We start from the raw sequence: 27,950 nt of genomic DNA on the forward strand, positions 1-27,950 counted from the left end.
CAATGTGCCTCAGGGAAGGGGTAATTAGAAGCCAACCGCTTCTGAGGAAGGAATCTCTTACTGGGCGCCTGCCAAGCTACCGCCATATGATCCGTCAACTGATCCGACAGGGGAAACACCGCAGAAGCCACCTTAGTTTTTTTGAAACTAGGAAACTTCGACCTAGGAACCGGTGCCTCATCCTCTATAAGAAGAATAGCTCGCACCGCCCTAACTAGTGCTCGCACATTAATGGACGACTTGGTATCCATTTCCTGGACCGAGGCGTCCGAGTCCGTGTCATCAGGGACCTCCCCATCATCTGAGGAACCCTCTGAGTCCGATACCTGAGCAGCCCGTGTCATGAGTGGGCGTTTAGAAATCCTAGAAGGCATGTCAGTCTGCAACATTGACTGAAAAGCCGAGGAAGCGGCCGCCAAATTTTGCACGGAGTTGGAGAGCACATCCACCCATGGTGGAGGCGTCGCCATAGGGGCCTGAAAAGGTACCACAGGCTGCTGCGGCACAGGGGAAGCCTGTATATACATAGGCAACCCCGCATAGGGACCAACTGATTGAGACCCAGGAGGACTCCGCAATAACTGCGGGACACCCGGGGAATGGGGGATGGTCGGCTGGGGCACCGCCCTAGTAGGGAGAGCAGTCGGGACCGACAGACGGTCCGCAATAGACACCAGCACTTGAGAAAACATCGCCCACGGTGGTTCCTGCGCCAGAGAAGGTCTGGATGGACCAGGAGCCACCTGGCATCGACTACACAGGCCATCCTGTGACAAATCCTCCCTATCTACTCCTGCAGAACAGCGTCCGCAGGAGGCCAACACCGGAGCCACTGAGCGCTCAACCTCCTCGTCTGACATGACAGAATATATTATATATCTGGCACCAGGGTAGAAGTAAAACGCACTCACCGGTGTGCTGAACAACAGCCCACAATATGGCACTGAGTAGCACACAACTGTATGTGACGGACCTCACAAATACGTGATCTATATAAGTGAGGTCAGTAGAAACGCCCCTCCCCCACACACCTGCAGGGCTTGTAGGAGAAGTAAAGGGATAGGTATAAGCTGACAGTAAGCGGAAAATAAGCACAGACAGGCAGCACTAGCAAAAAGTCACATACCATGCAGGAAGATATACTCACTGCACCTTTACACTACAATCAACCTGCCCAGATTCAGTGTCTGGGAGGGCTATAGTGCTGTGTACGCTGTCCTTAATCAGGGGAGAGGTACACAGGGGGACCGGTCCGCGTGCTCCCTGAGATCTGCGCTGCCACTGGGAAAATGGCCGCTGGAGACCTCAGAGGAGGAGTGGCCGAGGAATCTGCAGCTCAGCGACGCCAGACTACGTGCTGAAAGGCGCGCTGAGCTGAGGGGAGGAGCCGCTGACAGGGAAGGCTTCCTCCCCTGGCTGGCCATAACCCCAGGGATGCTGGCTTCCCGCTTGCCGGTTATCCCTGGTGGTCTAGTGGTCCCACAGGTTATGGGGGGGCCCGCCGCCACTGCCAGCAGCCTCCGGTCTGTCCCCCGGACCGGAGGCTAAAGGACTGCATTTAAGGCATTCCGCGCGCCGCCGCTAGCCAGCGACGCGCGGCTTACCTGAATCCCCGGCGACTCCGGCAGCAGTCCTGGGAGGTAGACAGAGTCCGGCTAGTACGGACTCTGTCCTCCCGCCGCGATCCCCAGATCAGTACTGGCGTCGCGGCGCCAGTCGGGGATCAGAGCGGCAGCGTGGGCGTCTGTACAGACAGCCCTTCGCTGCCGTCTGTAGTAAAAAGATTAAAAATAAATAAAATTTAACTTAAAATAAAAAGCTTCTGGGGGCTGCTCCTGCAGCCCCCCTGCGCGGTGACCGACTCCGGCCGGGCACCAGCTTACACTGAGGTGCCTGTGGCTCGGGGGCGGGGTATAGAGGAGGACCCAAGTGCATCCTGGGAGCTAAAAGCTTAACTGTGTGGTGCCCATGGATCCTGTTCCAGCTATAACCCCAAGGTCAACCCTGTGGACCCCCTATGGACCCTGAAGTAGAAAAAATGGTTTGTTGTGGAACTCCATTTAATGCTTTTGGAATTAACTGGAACGCTGATTGCAAGCCAGGCCTTATCGGCCAACATCAGTGCCCGACTTCCCCAATTCTCTTGTGGCTGAATGGATACGTATCCCTGCAGAACAGTTACCCTCCAGGAATAGTGGAGGCTGCTGTAGGACCAAAGGAGGGGGGGGAAGGAGGTGACCATCTCCATATTAAATGTCCATGGTTTTGTAAGGAGATGTTCAACAAGCATACTTGGGTGTGATGTTCGCTTGTGCGCATACTTTTGCTCATGTAGCGTGTATCCAGTTTAAAAAATAAATGGATAGAAGTGTCATGAATTTGGTTTTATTTGTTGACTTAAGCCAGCAAAAAGCTGAAATTGGTGTCACTTACCCTTAAATTTTGACCGGATATTGGCTAGTTCCTTATTGATTCGTTTAATTTCCGCTTCTTTGCTTTTACCTATAAAAGAAGAAACTCTAATTAGAAAAAAAAAGTTCCTTAAGAAATTACAAACTCTGCTTTCAATGTGCAATTAGCCCTAATACTGTGATCATGGCAGCAGCAGTCTCCTCTCCTCTGCCTGTGGAGGGGAGCGAACACACCGATCACCCTCACAGCACCCTCCTCCTCAGCGCGCTGCATATAGGATTTTTTCCTAAGGGTGTGTGGCCACATCGCAGCGATTAGACCACGCCCCTTGATGCTAATGGGGTCCTGCTTGGGCAACCCAGACGTTTCCTCGACAGCTCCATTGTCCCGAGGAACGTGCCCTGTCTGAGAGAAGGACTCTGCAGGCCGGAATAGGGCATGGGCCAGCTCTACAGCGGGGTGAGTCGTAGCTGAGGTACCTAGCTCTCTGACACCAGGGAACCTGTGTCGCTGCACAGAGCAGAATGAACTTGGGCAAAGTCAGGTACGATGACAACTTCCGTCTCCCTGCGGTAAGTGTAAGTGACTGCATGAAAAGTTGCTTGCAAGTCAATCAGTTTTTGCTTTACGCCGTTTCCTCACACTCAATTCTCCGTTCACTGATCAATGTTCGCATTTTTCTTACTCTCAGCGGCTGCATGTAATCCCACTGACAAGCCCTAGAGCCGTCTTCCTCCCTCTCACCTTGATGTGCAGATCCCCCAGCACCTCTGTCTCACCTGTAACCGTCAGTAACTGTCTGTCCTCTCTGTAACTGTCACTGCAGGCGGTGCATGTGCTCATCTCCATAGAGGAGCCTGGTGAATTGTGGGGCAGTAGTTCTTTATGGCTGCAGGGGCCTGAGCAGCGTCAGCAAAGCCAAAGAATAGGTACCTTGCAGTTGTGGGATACCACACTATGCTACATTAAGTGTTCATTCTAGCACCCTGCACATGCTACAACCCATGCAGTTCCTCTTTCCTGCCTGGGGTGTCACACTCTGCACTGGTGCTTCTAGCACACTCAGCTGATGCAACAAACTGCTGAGATGCAGACCACAGTGTGCTACTAGCGTGCAGTTCCTCTTTCCTGCCAGGGGTGTCGCTGTCTGCTCTAGAACTGCACGGGCTGTGACAGGTGCTAGAATGAACACTACTACTTATTAGTGCCCACAGGGAATAGGGGGCGTGTCTTTATGACACTTCCCCTTTTCGTCACTCTTGGGGGCGTACCCGGTACTTAGACATGCCGGGCTGTCCCCAGGCTCTGCTGTCAGTGTGAATGTATACTGGGCGCTTGCGCCCAACATCCATTCACCGGCGGTGACCGCTACACCACAGTTTTCCCCACCTGCGGTACACTGCGACCAACGGCTGAGGATGGCACCAGCAGGCTGTTTCAGTGGGGCGCCGTGCCAGAGGACAGGGTGCTTTTTGCCCTTTAGAAATAAGGCAGGGCGCGGCGCCCCGCTAAAACAGCCTAGCGGAAACGCTAGTGAACAGTACAAGCACACTGAAGAGACAAGCTACTGAAAAGGTATTATCTACGTAGGTTAGATACGACTAGATTTGGTTGGTCGATAAGGTCTTTTTGACCAAGTTGGCCACAAGTTTTTCTTTCCTAACATAACCAGATAAGACCAATTTTTATCAGTCATAATGGAAACCAGTTAAGTTAATAACCCCAATTCAGCTGTCATAATGTACTGACATGGAAGTAAGAAGTACATACATGTAACCAGCTTTACATGATGATCTGGTCATTTAGCCATTTGCCTGAACGACGTGTAAGCAATTAGCTCTCCCTGACAGTGGTCCCAGATCTGCCCCTTCTAACTTGCTATGTGTGTGACTACAGACTTCTTGCTCAGCTTAACTTCAACTAGGGTCATTTTTATCCTATAACATTTCCTGCCTTTTATTTTTGCATTTTTATAAACATACACAACAGGGAACAGGAGGAAAACAAGGACATCATTTGTTTGCTGAATTTAAAAAGAAAAAAAATGGTTTAAAATATCGCTTGCATAAGTATTCAACCCCATGCAAACTAGTACTTGGCAGAACCACCTTTAGCTGTAATAACAACTTTGTTTGTTAGGGTAAATTTCTACCAGGTCTGCACACTGTTTGGGAGAATGTTTTCCCACTTTCCCTTGCAAAACCCAGGTTGTTTGGATAACGCTTGTGGACTGATATTTTGAAATATTGCCACAGATTCTCAATTGGCTCGAGACCTGGACTTTGATTTGGCCATTGTAAAAAATTTACTTTTTTGTTGTTCAACCAGACCAATGTTGCTTTTGGTCTGGTGTGTGGGATCATTTTGCTCCCAAGCTTTAGTTTTCTAGCAGACTAAAGCCGGTTGTCTTGCAGCACCTCACTTTACTTTGCACCGTCCTTCAATTTTTTAAAAGATACCCTGCCCCTGCTGAGGAAAATCATCCCCACAAAATACTGCTACCCCCATACTTCACTGTTAGGATGGTGTTTGCTGAGGAATGGACAGCATTAGGTTTGCGCAACACATAGTGGGAAATGTAATTGTTAGAATGTTAGATGAAAGTGGCTAGGGAGCTGCCGAATCATAAGACGGTACCGTTGCCATAGTGATGAGGGCTTGTATGTGAAATGAAGGGGTTAACAAACCTGGATAGGCTAGAGGGTGGTAGCCATGGGGATGGGACTTCGTAAGCTAAAGTATAGTTGTCCTAGTGAATAGGAGCAGGCGTCAAACTGTAACGGGAAAGTGACGGGAAAGTGTGGACATGGCCTCCCAAGGCGAACAGAGATAAACACAGACACCAGAGAAGAACCAGAGAAGGCAGAAGTCACCAACTCAGCCAAACACAGAGCAAGAACGCACCAGAGGTAAAGACCTGCAACTATCCAAAACACACAAGGTCCATAATTTACTCCCTCCTATCACATCAACTCTTTCAACACCTACAGTGATGTTCATAAATGTATCAGAACCCTCACCCTGAAGATATTTTTTTTTTTTAAACTGATGCACAACATATCCACCCTTGGAACCAGTAATGCATCTATTTTTTCACATTGCAAAATTTCCACTTTAAACACCACATTTGCCAAAGGGAGTTTTATTTAAACCTTCCACTGCTTAGTTTAGAGAGCTATTGGCCTCCAAAAGAGAAGACCCTCAATATGACCAAGAGGAAAACTTTAAAGGAACTTGGTAACCATCTAGAAGTTAATAGAAGTTAATATAAGACGAGCCAATAAAGGTGGATACACTTTACTGTTCAATAAGAGTACACATGACAATGAACTGAACTGATTGCTTCAAGACAAAGACACCTACAAGGCTTTGGACCACAATCCAACAAACTCATTTCCATGCCACCTTGTTCTACATCTTGAACTAGCCATGAACAAAGGAATCTTACAAAAAAAGTGTGAGATTCTTTAAACACAGTACATCCGATAATTGCCCACATGTATTACATTCTTAAGTTACATAGAAATCTCAGCAATCCCCCAAGGAGGCCAATTATACCGGGTATCAATTCCTTGACCTCCGCCCTCTCCCAAGTATGTGGATATATTTCTTCAACCACTAGTTACCAAACTACCCTCCTATTTAAGAGATCCCACTCAAATTATGGAGATCAATATCACCACCTGGGAAGGGAAATATTTGCCGTGTATCACAGATGTATATATGCGTACTTCAAATTGACACGGTCAAGGTTTACTTTCCACAAAACACTTTTTAGCTCTGGAGAACCACTTGGAAAATGCACAAATTGACTTAACTTTAAATTGTAGACGTTTTATTTTAGAACATAGAAAAGAGATTAAGGTCCGTGTCTGTTTTTATCTACAAACACAAGGCACAACCATGGGTACACGTTTTGCACCGAGCTGCACAAATCTTTTTATTGGGAAGATCATTTTATTTGGAATAATAATCATTTTTTAGATATTTTATTATGGAAAAGATATATCGATGATATAATTTTTTTTTAACAGGAAAAGAGAACTAAAAAACTTTGAAACATTAGCTTACCTTAATAGCAACTAATTAAATCAAATATTTTAATCCTATTTTAGCAAATAAACTATTACTTTTTGGGATTTGGAGTTTTATACTTATTTTTTATACTTCGGCATTAACAGTGACCTCTCTGCCTTTTTACTGTCAAATCAAGCTTTTCGGTCCTGCAAGTAGTTGCCCTGTTTTTAAGTTGACCAGTGCTATATCCCATGTACACACTTGATACAAAAACACATTTTAAGAAAAGTAGACTCACACAACTACGTACTTCCATCAAGTTGTCATAATCCAAACTGGATTCGCAATATCACTAAGGTTCAATTCTGCTGCATTAGGAAGAACTGCTCAAATGACGAAGTTTATAAAACACAAATGGATTTTCTCACACAAACTTATAGAAAGAGGTTACCCAGTTGGACTCTTAAGCTGCATACACACATAAAGATTTTCTGTCCAACCAGCCAACTGCTTGGAATGAAATAAATGAAAATCTGGTAACGTATGGGAGTAAATGATGATCAGCAATTTGCTCCTATAAGCCAGAAAACAGATGAAAATGGTCGTTCAGACAAGTTTGTTAAATGTTTGATCTAAACAATTTGTTCAAACAACAGTTTTGGTCCATTTTCCAGCGTTTGGGCGCAAATTGCTGATTGTCATTTGCTTTCATACCTTACCAGATTTTAATTCCAAATAACTAGTTGGATGGTTGGACAGAAAATCTTTACGTGTGTATGCAGCTTTAGGAGATTGCAAAGCCAATTATGAGAATGTCAAACAACAGGATTTAATATTGAGTAGATGTGCGCATGGTGTCTATTTACCCGGTGGCGATCATTCACTGCAATTTGTTCCACCTGCGGGACACTGCGACTCGCGGGTGGGAAAGGCTCAGGGCAAACTGTTTTAGCTGGGAACCGCTAAAAGGGCACCTCACATAAATCAGCCTAGCAGGAACATTCTTCCAACAAGTTTTTCACTCCTGCATTTCTTGTAAGGCTTGTAAATCAGGAATTGAAAGCAACACATCTAATATTAACCAAAAGCAATACCAGAGAAAAAGAAAATATCATGGGTGTGAATGATTTCATCTTTTATCTCTTTGTATGCCTCTGTAGTCAACAGTATTGGGCGAAAGCCTCACAATCTTTGAAAACATGCTTAGTGCGGTGCCTAAAACCACCTGCCGAGTGCTGTCCCCACCCACAGGCCTCAGTGTCCCGCAAGGGGGGGGGTGAAAGTTGCAGTGCATTGCTCACCGCTGGCGAGGCATCTATTCAGTGAGGTAATAGCTTGGGGGCTGCCCTGCATGTCCGCAAGTGCTGGGCACGCCCCCAAGAGTAATCAGTGATGCTTACTTTTCTCACGCTCATGGCCCCTTTTCGGACGCTCATGAAAGAGTGCCCTTTCTACGGTCCAGCGCCCTGCCCAGCACCGGACCTAGAATGAACACTATATTATTAGTAATTCCTTTATTTTACTTATACGGTTATGTTTATTTTTTATTTCAGACCACATATTCAGTACCTCTCGCAGTCCTGCCGCTTCAATCTCAAAGATATTTCCAGGATCATACCCTCTCTCACCCTGGAGACAACGAAGACCCTCCTCTCCACTCACTGGTCATCTCCGGATTGGACTATTGTAACCTCATCTTATCTGGGCACGCTGACACCCACCTCTCTCCACTCCAATCTGTCCTCAATGCTGCTGCTCAGCTCATCTTCCTCTAGAAACGTTCTACATCTGCCACCCCTCTCCTACAAGCCCTACACTAGATCCCCCTTCCCCTTTAGTACCCAATTCAAGGTTCTTACACTCACTTACAAAGCCCTCTCCCATTTACATCTCGGATCTCACCTCACTTCACAATCCTGCCTGCCCACTTCGCTCAACAAATGCATGTCTTGCCAACTGATTACTTCTTCCCACTCCCACCTCCAAGATTTTGCCTGTGCTGCTCCTTATCTCTGGAACTCTCTCCCTCTCCACAAACCTTTAAACGGGCTCTCAAGACCCACTACTTCATCAAAGCCTTCCTGCTCTCACCCTAACCTGCTGCTCAACACTTCTTCCTCACAGTCTACCCCATTTGTCACCTGTCTGTCTGCTCCTCCCCTTTAGAATGTAAGCTCTCATGAGCTGGGACCTCTCCTCATGTGCTTCTCCTTCCCTCACTCATACGATTGTCTACTCCTAACTCCCGACAAGGGCACCTAACACTTGGTTCCCGACGCCTTGCTGCTTATTTGAGTGTTATAATCGTTAATAGAGCAATGTGTATAAACCATGTCCTTGTCCTGCATTGTTTTGTACTGCAAGTCGGTTTTCTTGTTTGCTCATTTGTTTATGTACTTTGTAAGGTGCTGCGGAACCCTGGTAGCACCATATAAATAAAGGATAATAATGTATTTTTCATTATTATTTTTCAATAGTTTATTTTAATAAAAGCTTAAGGACACAGGGAGTCAAATCACTATTTTGGAATGCAATAAAGTAATCCCTCTGGACTGAAATACATGGGCATAGAGAGAAAATGCAAATATCCCAGGGGCGGCTGTAGATTAAATTGTCCAGAAGAGAAACCTTAATTAATGGCTTTAACAGTGACCTCTCTGCCCTTTTTATAGTAAATCAAGCTCTTCAGTCCTGCAAGTAGTTTCCCTTTCTTTCAGTTGACCATATTATATCACATGTACTTATTCTTTATTTAAAAAAAAAAAAAAGTATTTTAATTTTAATATCTATCTTTATATTTTATTTATTTATATTTTGTATTCATTATTTACCATTATATTTCAATATTTTAAGATTCTTTAAGGTTCCAAAATGATTATATATTTTATGTTTATCCATAGTTTTATATTGTTGTATTTATGATTCATTTTATTAAGATCTATATGACTCGGTTTGTATGAATTTCTTCCCACATTTGATATTACAACATTTAATTAGCCTCTGATGTGTTTTTTTAAACTTTATGCAATCTGCTATGTTTTTCTGCATAGGTTTTTTTCTACTAACATCACAGCCCATTCCCTTATTGTATTGTTTTATTCTGCTACTTATGTTCCTTCTATTATTTACACACATTTTACTCCCTTCTTTACCATAATCATTCACTTGCATTCACTAAGGAACCAGTCAGCTCTTGATTAGATTAAGGTTCCACTCACTATGACAACCATTCTGTAGTTTACTATGCCTGCTCCCATTTACCATGGCAACTATACTTACCATGCCACGCCCGATCCCCAAGGATACAACCTTTTAGCCTATGCATCGGGGCGATTCAATTCAGCGCGATGTTGAATAGCCCTGGGAAGGGATTCCAGTAGCTATTCAATTGACTGCGAAGTTTAGTCTGACTATAGGATTTCTTCTTGCCTGAGGTGCGAGCAGAAACCAGACTTCAGTCGGATAAAGTGGAGAAGAAACAACCAATCAGTTCCTGTCATTTTTCAAACACAGCCTATAAAAGGACAGTTAGGAGCTGATTGGTTGGTACTTTATCACTCCACTCTCTCTTCAAAGCTTAGTACATCTTGCTTTTAAAATCCCATTTCTAAATATTAAAATAAATAATTCACCTTTACTAACCTTTTGGGTCATTTTCTTCGTTAAATCTACTTGGTTAATGATTTTATGGTTGCAATCCCTTACGATCGGTACACACTGTCGGGCAGACAAACCGGGCATTTTTTTGGCAAATGGAAAGCCCCAATATCTGTGCTATACATTATGCGATTTTTTTATTAGAAGTTACAGATTTCGGCCACACCACACTGATTTTGCATATGTCTGATCACAAGGAAGATGACGTAGTCACGGGCAAACCTACGGGCAGATTATCGAGAATACACACACACACTGCTCGATATTGGGAGACTGAGGCAGACCGACCAATTGGATCATTGAAGAAATGCGTTGGTGGATGTTTTTATCGGTGTAACGCTTGTTGGTAAATCGGCCCAATAATTGTATAGCGTGTACCAAGCTTTATTGATATTTATATTGATCGATGACAGTTTTGGCCCCTCCCAAAAACACATTTGCTCCCTGTATATAGGAGTAAGGGAGAGCAGAGTCACAGTACTGTTTAATAGACACGTTATAGTATTACAATTCATATTTGTACCCTCCTAGCACCGGAGGGTCTTTTTGTATCCCAATTTTTGTTCAGTAATGGCTTCTTTCTAGCAGCAATCCATACAGGCAAGCTGCATACAGGGCTGTTGATATGTTGGACTGGCGGGGCTGTAGAATCGGTAGATTAATCAACTCAGAATTCAAAATAAAAGTTTAATATTATATAAACAATCAGTCAGTGATCACATGAATGCATGTACAGGCACCTATCACTGCTCATTCCCCATTTCCCAGGCACTCCTCCAGATCCGTCTCATGCACATATGGACATACGAGCCTGATCATGTATTGCTGAATATAAACACTAAATAGCAGGTGGTAAAGGCCAATAAAGTGATGCCGACCAAGACAAAAGAAGAACAGATTTTTTTTTGGGGGGGGGGGGGGGGGAGAAATTAAAATACTCCTCTCAATATTTTTTTTAAAGGACTATTGCTGTGCAAAGAAGATTATGAGGAAAAAACAGGCAGAGGGCAGTTTATGATGATGATGATCAAATTGTTAACTAAAGAACATGTAGCATTTAGCCTATGAGGTATATCCTCTATGTTGCTCTTTTAAAAGGTAATTAAATGCATAAGTTTTACTTATGCTGGGCATGCACTGTTCAATTATTGGCCCGATCTGAGGACAATCAGTCGATTGCGCTGATAACTGAACAGTATATTGCCGCGACCAAGCAATAATTATTGGTTTATCGGTCATGCTGAAATGTGAAGCATCTCCGATAGATCAGATAACGGATCGGCCACATCTGGCAGTGTATGTGCTGCCTCATCCAACTGCCTGATATTTCCCCTGTGCCTTCACAGGGGAGGAACGGGGAAATATTTCCTCCCCAGGACAGGCAGATATCATGTCTATACACCGTCAGATCTCACAGTGGATGGCCACAATATATGGTTTCAATTTGTCGATTTCCCCAGCTTTAGAGTTTACTAGTTTGTAAGAGAACTAGTGTCTGGAACAACCTGTGGGTCATCTAATACAAATATGTTGCCTTTGTAGGGGGTTGAGTGCTTTTGCAAGCCACCGTATATAGAGTCCTGGATCCTGGAAATTGGTGATAAAGTGAAGTACCAAAATTATAAAGTAGGCAAAAGTGATAAAGGCTGCCCTCCCCCCTTCCACGTAAAGCAGCCCCGCACGTCTGAACCCCCCTCCACGTAAAGCAGCCCCGCACGTCTGAACCCCCCTCCACGTAAAGCAGCCCCGCACATTTGCATTTCCTCCTATCTTTCCACGTAAAGTAACCCTGCACATCTGCTCCAGCCTCCCACTAACGGAGACATTTGTGCTCCCCCCACTCAACATTAGCTTTTGAGCACTGTTAGCCCCCACCCATCAGCAAATTACATATTCCCACCATCAGTCTCCTCACTCATCATCAGCCACGTGTATCAGGGTCATCCCTTCTCCAATTAGTTGAACCCTACAAAGCTATTCCCCCACCGCCAGTTATGCACACCAGTGTCACCCCCTCACCCAAATAAGTTGTGTGCTCCAAGGTCACCCCTCCCCCAATTGGTCATTGCCCCCCACACACCAGTCGCACGCTCCTGGAACAATGCCCCCAAGCAGTGAACACTGCTAGGTCATCTCCCCCTCAGCAGTCTACTGCACCCAGGTTATTCCCCCCCCCTCCCATCAGTTAACTTTTCCTGGGCAGTCTTTCCCCCCCTTCCTACTGATCATCAATTCCCCTCCCACAAATGGTTGTCCTAACCGGCTGAACGATCCAGGGTCACGCCCTCTGCCCTATCAGTTGCGCACTCCAGGGTCGCACCCCTCCCCCAGTTGCACATTTGAGGGTCGCACCCACCCCCCAATCAGTAGAGCGTTCCAGAGCACCCACCCCAGATTTAGCCCCGCGGTCCAGGGTGGTCGTTGTCGCCCTTACTTAAGTTGTCATCACACCCACCTGGGTTGTAGTCACCTCAGTTAGGGCACTCCCTCCCGCGTTGTCATCACACCCACAAGGATGGTCGTCACCCCTCATTCAGCCGCGCCCTCCAGGGTCGTCATACACATCTGACCCACCATCAGTCATACGCTTCTGCGCCCTCTCACCCTTTAATCAGTGTGCGCATCTCCCTTGTCAGTCAGGCGTTCTGCATTACCCCAAACCCCCATCATCACCCCCCAAACAATCATCAGCCTCATCTTCTGCACTATCCTCACTCATTATGCTCATCACCCCCAGCCCCTATAGCACATCTACTACACACAGTGACAGCACGCAGGACACAGCCATGTCCCCAGCAGGTGACAGGATCTCGCCCCACCACGGTCCCAGCACTACCCCCAGCACAGGCCACAGCCCCGCTCTCTCCCAGGGCCGAGCCCTGGGCTCCCCACACCCCGAGCGCCCAGCCACACTCACAGTTCCTGATGTCGGAGATGAACACGGCCAGTCCCCGCATCCCGTCCCCCTTTGACACGGCCGGCATCTTCTCCGCTGTGTGCGCTCACTCTGCTGCCGAGCTGGCCGGTGCGGGCGGGGGCTGCTGCGCTGAGGGAGGCGGCGGTGACAGCTACCTGTCCGGGGGAAGCGCTCTCCGGCAGCGGGGCCCCGCCTGATGATAAATCAGCGAGTGAGGGTGTGAGTGCAGCCGGGAGCTGAGGGAGCAGCAGGGGAACAGCAGCAGCAGGAAATCCGCCGCAGGGGATTCTCCCGCCCTCCCGGACACGCCATTGGAACACGACGGAAGCATCGCGCTGCTGGTTGGACGAGCCGTCCGTCCATCAGTCAGCAGCCTGAAGGCGTGGTCAGAATGATGTGTACAGGGAAATGACGTCCAATTTGTACCTTGGTCTATTAGCATACATAGTGAAGGCTGCCTTCAGGACTGACTCCTATTGGCTGGGTGAGCGTGACGTAGCGGCAAAGGCGGGGCTTCTATGCGGCCAATCCCTACGCAAGTGATGTACTTTGGTAAATAGTGGTTCCTCGCAGCGGTGTCAGCTGCAGACCAGTGGCAAATGCAGGATTTCTTGAGGGGGGTTTCCAAATGCTTGATTTTACAGCGAATGTGGCCAGTCCATGAATAGGGCATAATTAGCAATTATCCAGCTTTAATATCCATCATACAAAGTATATTGTGTTGCATAATTCCAGCATATACAGGACCAGCGATCACAGTATTCCATTAGATACGGCAGTAAGTCCATCCTGTCTGAGCTGAATGTTTTTTTTCAGATGTGGACATCATTCCAGAGCATTGGTGCAAGTCCAGTAGTCTGTGGTAGCAGCAGAAGAACCAAGCTCTGCCGTGGACATATATGTACATACTGATCTCCTTATGTACTTGATAGTGTATTATTATACAGTATTAATAATTAACCCTATTGATGGTCTATAACAATGCACCCCTAACTGCATGTTTTCCACATCTCCTAGTTGGTGCACAGGTATATTTATTACTGGCTGACACATTTTAAAAGATCCACAGGTGGTGCTAATCATTTCATTTGGGATACTGAGAACATGCAGCACTAGTAACATTATATTATATTACAATTTCTATTGTGGTCATGGTGTGTGCTGGAGAGGGGGGTTTCCAGGCAGACGGAAACCCCCCTGCGTTTACCTATGCAGACTGCAGTGGAACTACACATCCCAGCATGCACTGCCACAGTTTTGCTATTAGGGGATGCTGGGATGTTTTGTTACTCTGCAGCTGGAAGGCCCGAGTTTGATACCCTGCACGGACCAGATAATAACGGGTCAATCCATTTAGTTTCGGATTACGAGAAGCAAGTTTGTTTCCTGAAACTCGCAGACTTCGCATCGAAGCGCGCTCCTGAGAATTCTCCAATTAAAAATGCCTGTTCACGCTACTCGCAGCGGGGAGGTGCAAATTGACTGCCAAATTTGATAGGAATGCATGAAAAAGTGGGGAGACCATCCTGGACCCCCAAAATGGATAATTTTGTTAGCAGGGCCCTAGAGAAGGCTGTTTGTGGGCATTAGGAAGGTACTGTAAGTTTTTAAATGGTGTCAAATAGCTGATTTGTGTGTTGTTTTTTCTTTTTTCGTTTATTTTCAAACTAATTAAACAAAAAAAAGTAGGAAAAAAGGTGATTTGGGGTACTTTGAGGACACCTCGAAAATTAGCAAAAAAAAAAAAAAAAGTTAAAGAAAAAATACAATATTGTTTTAATTGAAAAATAATGTTATTAAATTGGGGTGCCTAAACTAACAAAAAAGTTTATTTGGGGTAATTTGAGGATATTTGTTTTACCCCCAAAAATTATATGTAATTATTGGACTAATTAAGCTAATTGGAAACTTCCAATTGCCTAATTAGTCATTAGGGTGTGTCCAAGGGGTTTAGTACAGTGTCCCAACATTTCAACCTTAAAATAAAGATTTTTCCTTTCCATCTCTCACCCTCAGGGAGGTGCGAATGGAAAGATGCATATCCAGTCTGACTGATTCAATGCAAGTTGCTAATTGAATTGCAAAATGAATTCGCTATGCGAATTCCAAGAAAAAATAGCAACTTGCACCTAATTGGATTGACCCCTAATGGTGCATACACACGATCAGATTTTTCCTTCAGATATGAACGATAACGATTTAAAAATCGTTCAGTCGTTCATATCTGAAGGAAAATCGTTCATATCTGACATGCCTGAACGATGGACGATCAACGATGCGCGTTCCCGTTTGTCAGATAACGATATCTGACATCTGATGGGTTTGCAGTCAGACTTGGACGATTCCATTCATTTTAATGCAGTCAAAAATCGTTCAATCGTTCAAATCGTTCAAAACTTTGGTAAAATCGTTCAAATCGTTCAGATCGTTTAATCGTTCATCTGACAAGTCTGACAAATCTGACCGTGTGTACGCTCCATAAGTCTTCGATGAGGTGAGGGTAGTGGATAGATCCCCTTCAGTATTTGTACCCTGACGTCATCAGGCGAGGGGAAGCTAGAATGTTAATGCAAATAACACTAGAATCTATTACTAATACCCCTTTTACACCGACTGAAATATCCCGGGTTGTTACACGTGAACGCGCATAACCCCGGGATTTTAGTCGGTGTAAACGGATCGACCCGGGGATCCGACCCTGCTTGATTGCAGGGTTGAGCACAGGTTGTTCCCATGTCACCCTGCAACGTAAACGGCGCGGCCCGGCTCACGATTGGCTGGCTTCAGTGGCGCTTGGAGATGACATAATCTCCAAGCGGCCACTGCAAGCAGTGCCGGCCCGAGCGTAACGAAGCAGCGCATCCCACCTACTCTCCCTGCCTCCGGACCGCTGCAGGATAAGGTAAGTAGGTCGCGGAGGGGGAGGGAGGGGAAAAAGCGCTGGTCACCTTCGGCGGACAGCATAGCCCGGGTCGGCGCCGCAGTGTAACAGGGGATTGTCCCGGGTCTGATCCGGGTTGCAAATGTGTTCCAAATCCCGGGTCAGACCCGGGGACGTTGGTGTAAAAGGGGTAGAAGTAGGAAAATCATATATTCAGACTGTCTCTAAGGTAATTATACAGTTGGTTGTGAAATGGGTAATGCAACAGAAAATTGATTTGGACAAGTATAAAGTTGCATTGTACGCAAATCCATGGTATGGCTCTGTGTAACTTAAGCCATTTCCTATAACTATTTGTTTTGATTTTAATATACGCCTTCGTTATAAGGCATCAGTAAAACTTAAAGAACATCTATAATACAGCAAAAAACATACAAACAATTCTCTGTCTTGTGCTTTAGGGAAAGAAAAATGACTGAAACGCACACAAAAGCATCATATATACCCGAGCATTGAAGAGAGCACCTACTGGCGACTGCGGAGCAATCGACCAATCACAAGTGATTAATTTGTCCTGGCGACCGTCATCACCCTCATTGGTAAATCTGCTCCTGAGCACCTGCAAATAATACAGCTACCCGAGGAGCAGGTGTGTCAGTGCATTTGGACGTTGTTACACAGCTTGAGCTCTCACTGCATACATGAAGGTTAGCAATTTCTGAGAAAGGTCTGACCTTGTGTAATTGTGCATGAGGCTCGGATATTATTTGATAGCAGCGATGTTTTCTCAGACTTGCAAAGTGTTACGGATGTGAGACGGGAAGTGGGCGTCTTTATGTTGGCTTGCGACGGCATTGCGATTGTAAATATTAGCATATTTTCACAGTGGGCCTGCGTGCGTAATCACAGCTGTAATCGCAATAGCGATCCGTAGTGAATCAGGCGCTCAGTACACACACAGCAAAATGTGTATAAACTTGTGTTTTTGTCACAGTGTTCTGAGAAATACAAACTTCGCAAGCACCACGGTTATCAAAAAGATGATAAGACATGCTGAGTCAATGCCTCACAGACAATGTCGTGTTAATCATGAGCAATGAGATCCAGAACTTCACAAGCTAGTGGGACATTACACGTACCATCAGCAGCTCTCGCTATCCACAATAATATGAGCTGGATGAGAGAACAGTCCGCTATGCAAAACGCTTGTTGGTAAAATGTTCTGGAGATGCTTCAGATGTATTGATGGCACTTCTTAATTTAAAGGATGCTCCACGGGGTGGACTTCCGTAACCTGCTCAACATCTTCTTTCAAGGCATACTTGCCACATATTGAGAGCAATGTAGAAGATGCATTACTGAATTCCAGATTACCACTCAAGGCATGTTATAAGAAATCCGCTAACCATCTGAGTCACCTGCATCATGGGCAAACAGTTTGCATCCTAATTCCCATTGGATTTGGCAAACTAGGTACCGTGTAAATATCTTCCAACAGTTATGTAGTGGAAGCAGATGGTACCTTGTGTGAGCATAATAGGCTCCATCTCTTAGTGGTGTCTGAGCCCTCTGATTCACCGGTTTCAACACCAATTGAAAGTGCACCGAGTGTCATGAACAGAGAATTTCCTGGGGAAAAACGCTGGAGTCCTGGACACTCCCATGACCAATAGTCTGCCCTCTCCAGAGGAACACACCTCACTTGCCCCTTTATTCATCATCAGATCTGGTAGAGGTTCCAGACAACAGTCCCACTTTCAATACCTTGTCACTTAGCATTACCTTCTAATTTTGCAAGCATTCTTTGACCCTGCACTTTTCAACTTCAAATTGGACAACTGCCTCTCTCCCATCTCCACCCTGTCCTGCACTGGCAAAGCTGTTACTCTATTCAACGCTACACTTCTGCTCTTGGTTCTGTTGCCCCGGCCGTCACAATCAGTCGTAAACAGATATACAAGTGGCACATATCAATTTATTCAGTGTGGTCTCCCGATGCGTCCTGAGTCCACATTGCGACTAATACCTCTTTTCCACCAAAAACCCGGGTCCAACCAGGGTTTTTGGACATGGTTCCAACCAAGGTCAGAACCCATACACTGCACCTTTGATCTGGGTTACTCCCAGGTCAGCTGTCACGGCTGCCGCCACTTGAGACTCCTGGAAGGAGTCAGGCCTACTGGGCACTATAAACTGAGGTGGTTTTAGGAATGACCTTTTCATGAAATCTCAGTAACACGGAATAAAAGTAAATAGAATTTATTCACAGGCAAAATATATAGCAACGTTTCACATAAAGTCTCAACAACACAGAAGTTCAGATATGCAGTAGTCAATATAGGAGTAAACCCCCATATGTAAAGTCTCTGATACTAATGTGGTAGGGAACCCCGAGTCCAATATGAGGCTAAGACCTCAGGATGGTATAAAGGACGTTACTAGGGTTGACCCCTGTAGTGTGATGAAAATCCGGAACAGGATTGAGCCCTGCAATGTAGTGAAGATCCGGAACAGGGTTGAGCCCTGAGACGTGATGAAAATCTGAGACAGGGTTGAGCCCTGTGATGCAGTGAAGGTCCGGAGCAGGGTTGAGCCCTGTGATGTAGTAAAGATCCAGGACAGGGTTGAGCTATGCGATGAAGGTCCGAAGCAGGGTTGAGCCCTGCAGCGTGACGAGAATCCGGAGCGGGGTTGAGCCCCGCGATGTAGCGAGGGTCCGGAGCAGAGTTGAGCCCTGCGGCGTGACTGGGATCCAGAGCAGGGTTGAGCCCCGCGATGCAAGAAGGGTCCGGCGACTAAACTGTAACAGTGCAGTTGACAACTGTAGTAAAGGTGAGTTCAATGTCCACAGAAGTAGAAGACAACAGGCAGAGTAAATAATCCAGCAGGGGATGCAACCACATCAATGGAGCAGAATAACAATACTTAGGCAATGGCAATGCTGAGCTCTGTAGTGCGGCTGGTAACTAGTATCAGAAGTTTAACCGGAACACGGGCAGAGATATATCAAAGTCCAGAGCAAACCACAGGCACAGCAGGGATCTGGCAGGAGTCCAAGGAAGACCTGAATGTAACATTGCACAGACACTGAGACACAGTTAGTAACAGGCTTTATACTAGAGGTCTGTGATCCATAGGAAGTTCAGAACATGTGACCCAAGTCAGGTTTGAAATAATATGCAATCAGAAATCCCACAACCTGACAGCACCTTTGAGACAGATGATCATTTTAACTCTATCCCCTGTATGTGGAGAACGCCAGCAACCAGGATAGCTCCTCCAACAACCACAACGGAACTTTGGCAAATGTAGTTTATCTTTACGTACTGAAATAGTCACAGTTCTGACATCAGCTCTGTTCACACTGAACCCAGGTCTGCCCTGCTAAACCTGTGAGGTCATAAAAAGTGGGAGGTGACTGCTCTACAATTACCAATCAGCTAATTTTAGGCATGATCCAGGTCAGATAACCCGGGTCGCACCATTTACACTGCACTATTACCCATGTCCATCCTGGGTCCAACCCTGGTAGTTACCTGGGTTGGATTGCTGGGTCAATTGACCCAGGTTAATTTTCATGGACCCTTTTACACTGAGCTGCGACCCGGGTAGACCCAGCAAAAACCCATGTTTTTGCTTTGGTGTAAAAGGGGTATAAGACGCATTTTTGGCAAAACACACAAACAAGTTACCCAGCGCTAGCAGAGTCGCAGGGGACCCAGATGCTGACTCGCGCCGTGTGACGTATTGAGGATAGATATATGAGGACACATCTGTATGTCCTCCCAATCCTCAGTCTATGCTTCTTTGCTGCCTTCAACTCTCTCCTCTGCTCGACCCCGCTCCTACTCTACCCTCTCTGCCCTTTGCCACCAACTTCCATCTGCAATGCTATCTCCTCTCTCCAGCCCAGAGCTGCCGACAACTCTGCCAAGTACAGGGAGGATGCGTGGGCAACCTGGGGAGGTGTGGCCAGACCCCCTCCTTACATAAAATCTTTGCGGCCGCAAAGCGAGAATACGCATCACACGGGGGCGCTGGTGTCCGGGGGTGGGGCTCAATCACTCCCTTCCTCCGCATATAACGCAGGGAGAGAGAGAATTGACTGCTGGCCCGGGTAATTAGCAATTGCCACCTACTCCCTGATGTCCCAGCACTTCCTGCAACCGTACATGGCCAAGACTCAACTTGTTTTTCTCACTACCAGGGACCCTCTTCCTCTCCCCCTCTCTCTTACTATTGATAATATCACCCTCTCTTCTGTCCCCCAAGTCTACTGCCACGGCGTCATCCATGACTTAATTCTCTCCTTCACTCCCCACATTAAGGCCATCTCTCAATCCTGCCGCTTCCACCTCTGGAACATCTCTAGAATCCAGCCCTTCTTTATTCCGGATGCCACCAAAACTCCCCCCTCTTAAGAGGCTTCACTGGCTCTCTATCTCACGCAGAATCCAATCAAACTCCACACCATCACCAACAAAGCCTTAAACCTACATCTCAGACCTCATCTCTGACAACACTCCTTCCCACCTTTTTCGCTCCTCCTCTGTCCAACGTCTCTTCTGCTCCCTGGCCACCTCCATTCATGCTCACCTCTAAGATTTCACTTGAGGTTTCTCCAGCCTCTGGAGCCAACTCCCCCACCCAGTCAGACTCTCCTCCACACTCCCCAGTTTTAAACATGCTTTTAAAACATACGTTTTTATTAAAGCGAACCAGTCCTCCTCTAATATTGATACTTCTCCAACCCGCCACCATTCATCTTTCCCAGTTCACTCTCCAACCGTCCTTACTTTCCCATTAGTAAGTAAGCTCTTAGGAACAGGGATCTCCTCTGTCTTATTCTTCCCTAGTACACTCCTTGTCGCTAGTGCTCTGGTTCCTCTTCTCCTTTAATGACTCTGACTGTCTTACAGACATACAGGGCCTGATTCAGAGGCTCACGCGATGCGGATATTTACGCAGTTGGGTGATGTTTTAAGTATTGTGCTGCGTTTGAGTCACGCTGTGCATGCGTCCTAATTGTTGCTGCACTGAGACGCAGGATGTGTAGATTTTAGTGGGCGCTCCGAGAAGGCTACAGGGGGTGGCTAGGCAGACATGGGCTTGTCGCTGGCAGAGCCTGCGTCTAAAGATGCACAGCAGCTCACGCAGGTGGTCTTATTCTGATTGAGAAACTGCACCTGCCATGGGGCTGGTGCAAGTTTTGATGGTGCATCTGATAGTGCTTTTGAAGACACACAGACGGATTTACACGGCCGCAAGATGCTGCAAGTGGGCGTCTCAGTATTTGGAAAATCAGCCATAGAATTAGCCTAAAATACAGGTGCATTCACATCCAACTCATAATCCAGCCCACAGGCTCTATTGTGAACTGTAACTTTCACATCTAGCAACACCTCCACCAGGTGTGAGCAAGGATATTCTTTCCTCTGACCCCTGCTGAAACCTCAGTGAATTATCCTATTTGGCTACTTGGTCAGGAGTCTTCAAGGCCTGTAGCAACACCACTGGGTGAACCATTTTGGGCATAAATCCTGGATTAATTGATGCAGGACCTTCTAAAGGTTTCCTTTGCATTAGATTTTGGAGTCTCCCTCTTCAACTAGGCCCCAAAGGAAACATTGTACTGTGGTTGTCCAGTCCTGGGAGGGATCAGACTCCAAGGGGAGAATGTAATAGACTCTGATTTCTAAAGAAAAAAAAATATGCAGTTTTACGGCGGTTTCTAACAAACCGTATGCAATAGGGGCAAAATAGCTGGAAAATTATCAGGAAACCGATAATTTAAAACAATTACAATCCAATTTTTTTTCATAGGTTCAAACTATCGGTCACCAGATGCAAGTGTCAAGATTAAAACAAATGCCACCATTACAAAAAAAATCCCAACATAACTCATCTGTTGTCTTGATCTCGACTTTAAATTGCTCCATTATTTCAATAAAATAATAAAAAGTATTGCCATATTACTAAAGTAAAAAAGCGTGGCCCTCATTTGATAAAATAAAACAAATGCCACCATTACAAAAAAATTCCTAACATTACTTATCTGTTGTCTTGATCCCGACTTTAATTTGCTCCAAGTGGTATTCACTTAATACGCAACCCAAACTTCCAACATGGGGAAGCAGGCCACCCTTTCACTTTATGGTCTACTAGACAGTTTGTTGACAATTTGATGGGGAAACCTTTGCTATTCTCACAAGATGCTGAGAAACATACTGTGATCTGGCCTTTCCCCCTGGTTTACCTACAGGCTCAACATTATGCTGCTACTGTATTTAAGAAGCTGTCCCCCTGATGATTGGAACAATCCAATAGATCGACTGTTATTGACTAAGGGCCTGATTCAGAGATGTATGCTAACCCAGTGGTTCCCAAACTTTTTCAGTTCAAGGCACCCTTAGGGTCTCCTTCATTTTTTCAAGGCACCCTAAGCTAAATGAATTACCTGTAGTACTGCCCTTTATGTAGTGACCCTTATGCAATGCCCCCAGTAGTAATGCCCCCAGTAGTAGTGCCCATTATGCAATGCCCACTATAGTAGTGCCCCTTATTCAATGCCCTCAGTAGTAGTGCCCCTTATGCAGTGCCCCCTGTAGTAGTGCTCCTTATGTCAAGTCCCCTGTAGTTGTGCCCATTATGCAGTACCCCTTGTAGTAGTGCCTCTTAGGCAGTGCCCCCACACCCCTGTGTAGAACTTACCTGACTGAAGTTCACACTGGCGACCGCTCCTCCTGCTGCCGCTGCGCTGACTGAATCAAGCTAGATCCAGCAGACGCGCAGGATCCTCACAAGTTCCCAGTGATGCATTGCGTGGGACCGTAGGTGCATGGGTGACGTCACCCGCGCCCTGCATCACTGGGAACGCTGAAGCGATCAGAGACTTCTTTAGCGTTCCAGTCACTGTAGGAAAGTTGATCGCAATCTACCGGCGGGAGCTCCGTGAGCTACCGGTAGATCCGATCAACGTTTTGGCCAGGCCTGGAAGAAAATAACTGGCAACAGCTTCCCTCCGGCCGCGGCACCTTGGTGACAGCGCGGCGTACAGTTTGGGAACCACTGTGCACACTTTCCCAGGAGCTAAGAGACTCTCCCCCAGAATCTGAACTCTCCTGGGAATTTTGGGAGAGTATGGCCTATTTTTGGTGTGCGCTCCAGCTCTATCTCCTGCTCCTGTTTTGAAGCCAGGCAGGCAACTGTACCAAGATGGCCACCGCAAACCCTTATTGCTCATGTGTGACCCCGCGTGCCATCTTAAGAGTATGTTATTGACTTTTTCTTTGGCCTGTTGACTACAGTCTATCTACAGTTATCATTTAAGGATGTCATCTCCTTGTCTATTACCGATTTCCATCCCTCCTAGTTGTTGCCTGACTTTGCTGCTTGATTATTTTTTTGTGATCATTTGATTTATGAATAAATGGATCTTCTGTAAAAAGCTGAATGTAGATGGAACCATTGCCCATTATAAAGCCCATCTGGTCGCAAGGGGATACACACAGAAATCTGGGACAGATTACGATGAAATCTTCTCTCCAGTGGTGAGGTAAAGTACATTTAGTCATTGCCATATCTGTTATGTATGACTATACCAATTAGACTTTGACTCAACTTTCTTAAAGTGATAAAATAAATTTACATGGAACCTCTGAACACTACTGTTATAATGGGTACACACTTAACGATGTATACCCAGCCAATGTGTCGTGCGTTGGGGGTGCCGGCCTCGGCAAGAGTGTACACACTTGCCGATCCCGGGAGCAACAGTGGCGGCCATGCTGCATTCGGCAGCATGGCCCCGCAGACGAGATCGCCGTCGGACCTGCATGCACGTCTGACAGGCGATGTCGCTGATGATACGCGGGAGCGCACATAGTCAGCTACATAGCCGGTACACAATGGCCAATGTCGTCCGATCCGCCGGAACAGATGACATGTCATCTAGTGTGTACCCGGCTTTAAGATATGTCCTAAGAGGGAGAAGTGTGTTTTCTAAATAAAGCTTTGCATTCATTTACATTAAGCAAGATGCAGTACTAATTGAAATGAACTTTTACATTAAAAGACTGATCATTGTCTGTACCACCAGTACATAAAACAGAAATTGTTCATCATTGTAATGTACATGGATGATCTGTTATTAACAGAACAGAAGCATCACATGAGTGTCAAGCAGCTGTTAGAGCAGAAATTTAAGACCTTGGACCTGCAAATCACCTGTCAGGCCTAAAAAACTTTGAGACAGGAACAATCACTATCAGCATACATACATTGAAGCAATACTTGATAAGTATAAGCTGTCAGATGCAAAATCAATGTGTACTCCCATTGACAAGAGCACTAAACTGACCGAAATCGGTATGTGATGCCGGCTGTCGGGATGCCTTCTGTCAAAATACTGACAGCAGCATCCCAATGGTTGGTATCACGTCGGGTAAGTATACTTACCCTCCTCCCTTCTACCCCTAACCCTCCCCATTAGTGCCTAAAATTAAGTCTCCCCCCCTTGGTGCCTAAACCTAACTTCCCCCCCAAAATCTAACCCTGCTATGCTGCCTAAACCTAACACTCCCCCCCCCCTCCCCGCGGCCAATGGCTAAGATGCCCCGGACTTACCTTGTTTAGGCTGGTGTCTTTTTGGATTCTGGTGTCGGGATTAAGATAGACGTTGGTATTTCAATGCCTATCTTAAGTCCTGTGTTGGGCTTCCCCCATCTGGCTTTAGACCAGCGGCATCCCGGCTGCTGGTCTGCTAACTACATCCCAACTGACCATGTCACCCACAAGTGAAGCAGAGTTAGAGGACATGAGAGATGTACCTTATCAAAGCGTTATTGGAAGTTTAATGTATGCCTGTGCAGCCTCATCTAGACATCACACATGCTGTGACCTGTGCGAGCCAATTTGCTATCAATCCAGGGAAGCAAAATTGGACAGCATTTAAAAGAATCTTCCGATACCTGAAAGGTTCATCTTCATTAAAGCTACAATTTTCCAAATATGGAAATTCCACATTAAAATCTTCTGAGATACCAACTGGGGATCAGATGAGGATGACTGTCATGCCTATATGGGATATCTATTTGTGTAAGCAGATGCAACCGTCAGCTGGGCAAATAGAGAGCAACCAACTGTAGCCCTATCCACCACTGAGGCGGAATACATGGCACTTAAAGAAGCAACTAAGGAAGCACTATACCTAAAGAGACTTTGTGCGAGTTAACTCTTTTGTATCGAGATGAACTATCAACGTGGAATGTGACAACAAAGGTGCAATTTATCTGTCCTACAGCACCAAGCACCTCGGACAGTCCAATCACATTGCTATTAGACACCACTTCATCTGTGCTCTAGTGGAGAGTGAAGCTATTAGTGTTACCTTTGTAGCAATTGAGCATAAGCCTGCCGTTATGTTCACAAAGGGACTATCGTCACATTTACTAGACATGTTCATAGGGAAATGTGGACTAAAAAGTATTTGACATGTTGATATGTTTTCACTGTTTTATGTTTTTTTGATGCATAACCCATTTCGGTTACAGGAAATTTACCATATGTCTATGAGATTAGGTAAATATGTTTATAGTAGCCAGAGATAGTCTGTAGTGAGGAGGGTGTTAGAGAGGAGTGCTCTTCAGCGCTACATCCTGCCCCTGTATTGAAGCCAGCCACCTTTACAAAGATTGCCACCACAAACCCTTACTGTGCATGTGTGACCCCTGAGCCATCTTAGAATGTGTCTGCGTGACTGTGTAATGTATTGCACGGATGTTGCAGGTTGTGTTGCAGATATTACCGCTACCTATGGTGACATAACCGCTTTCTTTTTATTACAATGTGTTACCGCTGACAACCTCTGTTATCCTTAATAAACCTTCAAACCTGCTAAAGAATAGGCAGTCTGGACTAACCTCCATTTCACATTCCAGTGTTGGCTATTGTTCGACACCAGTAGGACCTTTCAACAATTTTATGGCTTCAATTATTCATAAGTAAAGAGCCACTGGAACTGCTTGTATTGGCACTTTTGAGGGTTTGAAGAATTGTTTTACATTGGGCAGTGTATGCCTAAAAATGTGCTTTCCCAGCTAGAAGGTTGCAATTTGCTTCCCAAGTATAAGATAAGACTCATCTTTGCCAACTCGGAGATGGTGCAGATATCTAGATCAGCTATCCATACTTTACAGCAAGGACGTGCAGTCAGGGGAGGCAGAGCCTCCCCTGTCATACTCCTGACATTTGATATAAAAATTATTAGAATAATACAATAAGATATGTATAACTTAGAAACATCATCTTTGTTTATTGTAATCATTTTTATAGTTAACACTCACCAGCATTGTGGAGCTCCCTGGGACTGCAGGGAGATGAGGCAGCAACAGCTCAGGCTCGCTTCTGTATAGTCAGACACTGCACAACAAGAGAGCTAATAGAGGCATGCCTCTGAGTATGGGAGTCGTGTGCCTTGAGCACTGATGGACACCTTGAATCTATCATGTGACCAGGAAGTGCCCTGAGGTGTTTAGAGATCGGAACTAGGTCAGCAGCAGCAAGAGAAGACACAGTGATGCAGATAGAAGAATCTATGGACACTAAAGCTTAGTGTAGTGAGGTGAGAGTAGGGTTGTGAGACAGGCTCCCAGCACTCAGACCCATCACCCTGCCCAACCCTTTTTTATGGCTGGAACAAATCCCCCTCATCTGCAATTACCATCATCTTGACTTGCAAAACTCATGCATCATTTATCTAGGCGTACTTATGCACTTCAAGGTGCATGGCACCACCTAGCAGGATTTTGAACTGCACCTCGCCCACATGCAGCATAAACGAGGCCAATAGCATATGTGCACACTGCTGGGTATAATGAGTAATGTGAGTAGTGTAAGCACTTCTGGGAATAGTAAGTATGTCGGCACAATGAATCTAAATGGATGTGTGTGTAGTCATTGCTGGTCACAGTATGCGTGCCGTTACTGTGGAGCACTGGCTGAATGCACAATGATAAAAGGGGATGTTTAGGAGTAATATAAAAATTAACAGTAAGAGATGCAGCATGCAATACACAGCTGTCCAGGCATCTCACTGAATCAGAGGATTGCGGAGTTCCTGAGAAATGTTTATTAGAATAGGTTTCCTGACTCAGCAGGGCTTGAGCAACATCGAATGGAGATTTTGCACTGTAGTCCTATTATGGGAAGGCTTTTGCATGTACCTAAAGAGAGAATATATATATATATATATATATATATATATATATATATACACATACATACATACACACACATATATAAATATATACACATATATATATGAAATTCTTATGTATAATTTAGCAACATAATATAGCCACTACACGATACATGGATAGCGTAAGGTTGAGCCTGTGCTCTCTACTATGTAATTATGTCCCAGATTCAGAGATGTATGTTAATCCGATGATTATGTGCACATCAGCGATGGGCCTGCGCATGTGCAGAATGGGGCCAGCAATCTCGCTTGCAGAGCTTACTTTGCGATGCCATGCTTCTGGTTTAGCACAGCATGGCAAAAATAGGATTTAGGTACTTACCGATAAATCCCTTTCTCCGATTCCATAGAGGACACTGGAGTACATACAATGGGGTATAGAGTGGAGCCTGGCATTTTAAAATTCTTTAGAAGTGTAGTTGGCTCCTCCCCCTCTATACCCTGCCCAACTTCAGTTAAGATTAACCAAGCCCGAGCAGAGAACATAAGCAGAGGAAGGAGAGAGAAGGAGAAGGAGGAACTAACTAAGAAGGTCCAAGACAGAACAGCTCACAAAGTGAAAACAAAAATGACCCGCTGCAGACAAGCAAGACGCAGCTAAAAATTCACCAAACTCTGTAGCAAGGAACAGTGCTGGGAGGGCGTCCACTGCCCAGAAAGGGAGTCGCAAACTCTGATCCTACCAAGTGAAGGCAGGAGCCAAACGCAATAACATTGTCCAGGACCTTACCTGAGGTCCACCCCGGCTAGGAGTTCAAACCCATTCGATTGCCACAATCAGATGGGTAAGACGTAAAACATCACCACCA

At 45.7% G+C, this 27,950-nt stretch overlaps 1 protein-coding gene across 2 annotated transcripts in view; it reads right to left on the reverse strand.

The window, feature by feature from the left end:
* The window catches only part of LOC148478432 (AP-2 complex subunit alpha-1), a 57,910-nt gene extending 44,582 nt beyond the window's left edge, over positions 1-13,328 (reverse strand). Inside the window, exons 1-2 of one of the 2 annotated variants that reach the window (XM_088455440.1) lie at positions 13,004-13,328; positions 2,434-2,502 (exon numbers count right to left, since the gene is read on the reverse strand). In XM_088455440.1, coding sequence (XP_088311566.1) covers positions 2,434-2,502; positions 13,004-13,070 — 136 coding nt within the window. In that variant the 5' untranslated portion in view covers positions 13,071-13,328. The remainder of the gene's footprint in view (positions 1-2,433; positions 2,503-13,003) is intronic. The other variant, XM_088455439.1, reaches the window with a different exon arrangement.
* Between the last annotated feature and the right edge of the window lie 14,622 nt (positions 13,329-27,950).

This window comes from Taudactylus pleione, unplaced genomic scaffold, assembly GCF_031769625.1.
Source record: "Taudactylus pleione unplaced genomic scaffold, aTauple2 ptg000655l, whole genome shotgun sequence".
Lineage (NCBI taxonomy): Eukaryota > Metazoa > Chordata > Amphibia > Anura > Myobatrachidae > Taudactylus > Taudactylus pleione.